The following is a 3,111-nucleotide window of genomic DNA, read 5'->3' as shown; positions in this document are numbered from 1 at the left end:
AATAAATAAACTGGATAATAATCAAAATAAAAAATTCAATTTAAGATCCTACTATAATCCTCAATGACATTATAATTATAGATATATCAATTAATTTATATTCTTTAATACATATATAACTATAAAATTTTAATCTTCTATTAAAAAATTAATAATAAAAAAATCGTAATGAACAAGATACGAAAACGATATGATTATTAATACAAACATAAATATATTTAATCCTTTTCTCCCATATATAACTTCTATAATCACGTCTTTTCTATAAAATCCAGCCATAAAGGGCATCCCTCTTAAAGCTATCCTATCAATAATCTTATTATTACATAAGGAATCACTTCATTTAAATTTCTTATTAATCGAATATCTTGAGTATTCTTTATTAAATGAATTACAGCCATAAATAATATACTTAAAAATTGTATGTACCAATAAATGATAATAAGCTATTATCCTAAACCCAAACCTTAAAATTATTATTATTAATTCTAACTGCCTTAAAGTTGACAATGCAATATTTTTTTAAAGTTATTCTCAAAATTAGCTATAACTCCTGATATAAATATAGTTAAAATAGAAATAGAACTTAAAATTACTCTTACATTTGTTTCTATTAAAAAACTATTAAACGAATTATTAAATACACTCCCGCAGTTACTAAAATTGAAGAATATACTAAAGCTGATACAGGTGTTGGAGCAGCTATAGCTAAGGGCAACCACATAGAAAAAGGAATTTTAGCCCTTTTAGTAACGGTAGCTAACATTATTAATAATATTAAATCCAACCCACCCTTAAATATTACTAAATCTCACCTCTCAATACTATCATCATTATTTTAATTGCTATTAAAATTCTTACATCTCCAATTCGATTGAATAACACCGTAATTATCCCAGAACTATAAAATATATAATTATGATAATAAATAACTAAACAATATGATACTATCCCTAACTCATCTCAACCAACTAAAATCCTAATAATGTTAGGACTAATTACTATTAAAACTATAGATAAAATAAATAATAACAATAAATAATTACCGATTAATATACTTCTCCATATACATATAAGTTACTCTATATAATATATAATTATTGAAGAAATTAATATAATAAAACTAATAAATAAAATAGAAATTCAATCAATTAATATAATAAATTTTAAATTTATTGAATTAAATCTATATACTAATCACTCTAATATTACTACTAAATCTAAATAATAAAGTCTTAATCTTATCCCCCTAAAAATAAAAAATACCCAAAATATATACATAAAAAATAATATATTTAAAATAATTTAAAACTTATTAAAGTATCTTTAATCCCACAAATTAATATTTTTCTTAAACTACCTAAATTTACCTTCTTTCTAAACCTACTTTTATCCTATATAAATAATATTAAATTTAATACAAATATTAATAAAGGAAAATAATGAATAATTAAAATTATATACTCTTTCAAACTTAAATTATAAACTTTATTCTCATAATAAATATTTTTTCCATGATAAATATATGAAAATAAATACAATGAATAAGCTCTCCTAAAAAAACAAATTAATATTAAATATATAATTATCCCTAAATCTCAATTTACAATCCTCATTAATATTAATGTCTCCCCAATAAAATTTAAAGAAAGAGGAAAAGAAAAATTCATAATACAAAATAAAAACCACCATATAATAATTGTAGGTAAATTTCTAACTATTCCCTTATTTAAAAATAATAATCGTCTACCCGACCGATTGTAATATAAATTTACTATATAAAATATTCCAGATGAACATAATCCATGAGAAATTATTATTACATATCTTCCAAATATTCCTACCTTGTAAAAAGTCATCAACCTACATAATATTAAATTTATATGAACAACTGAAGAATAAGCTACTATCCTTTTTATATCAATTTGAACTAAACATAAAATCCTAACAATAACTCTTCCAATAATTCCTACCCTAAAAATTATATAACCATATTTTACTCCAACTTTATAAAATATTTCTATCAATCGAATTAAACCATATCTCCCTATTTTTAATAATACCCCAGCCAAAACTATTGAACCATATACAGGAGCTTCCACATGAGCCTTTGGCAATCAAATATGAAATAAATAAATAGGTATCTTAATAAAAAAAGCTATATAAATTATTAAAAATCCCCAAAAACTAAAATTATACCTATTTATAACTATTACTATTAATCTAAATTTTATTGTTATCCCATATATATATATATTAAAAATATAAACTAATAAAGGAAATGAAATCAATAATATATATATTATTATATAATACCCAGCACTTAACCGTTCTACATTTCCCCCCCAATAAATAATTAAAAAAAAAGTAGGAATTAACCTAATTTCAAATATTAAATAAAATAAAATTAAATCAATATATAAAAAAAATAAAATTAATACTATTAATATATTAATAAATATAATCAATTTTAACTTAAGCCCTCTTTCCCTTCTTAAACACATAAATATTAACCCTAAAATTCATAAACTCAAAATTACTAATATTATTGAATAATAATTACATCCTAATCTTATTATAATATTAAATCATTCTACATCCTTACATATAAAAAAAAAAATTAATATAAATCTTAACAAATAACATAAATTATAATAAAACATAATTATATTATTATACAAAACTATAAAATTTATAAATATAATTATTATAATAAATTTTATCATAACTATTTTTCTATTTACTTTAACTTTAATTAATATTTAATCAAACTCTATCCCAAATTTTAAATTAAATTCTAATTTTAATTTTTCTAAAATTTCCTAAAATTAAATATATAATATAAATCATTTCCTCTAAATCGAACAATTATAACCAATAATCTTAATCCTAATACCCTCTCACAAACTCTAAAAATTAAATAATAAACCAAATAAAATTCCATGCCCACCTCCACTATTATAATATAAATAATTATTGATATATTAATTACTAATAACTCTATCATTATTAATATAATTAATATATGTTTATATATTAATATTAATAGTATTATAGAAATTAAAAAAATCTGTATATAAATTATAATATCTAAAAAAATGTTTTATAGTT

General features: G+C 19.5%; 1 protein-coding gene across 1 annotated transcript in view; it reads right to left on the bottom strand.

Moving 5' to 3' along the window:
• Nucleotides 1-2,812: 2,812 nt before the first annotated feature.
• LOC108691240 (NADH-ubiquinone oxidoreductase chain 4L-like) overlaps nt 2,813-3,111 on the bottom strand; it is a 24,740-nt gene continuing 24,441 nt past the window's right edge. The window contains exon 2 of the mRNA XM_018198912.1: nt 2,813-3,025. Within this exon, the coding sequence (XP_018054401.1) occupies nt 2,813-3,025 (213 nt within the window). The remainder of the gene's footprint in view (nt 3,026-3,111) is intronic.

The sequence above is a fragment of the Atta colombica genome, unplaced genomic scaffold (assembly GCF_001594045.1).
Source record: "Atta colombica isolate Treedump-2 unplaced genomic scaffold, Acol1.0 scaffold44, whole genome shotgun sequence".
Taxonomy (NCBI): Eukaryota; Metazoa; Arthropoda; class Insecta; order Hymenoptera; family Formicidae; genus Atta; species Atta colombica.
Note: the sequence above shows the minus strand (reverse complement) of the source record. Positions and strands in the feature narration are given on the sequence as shown.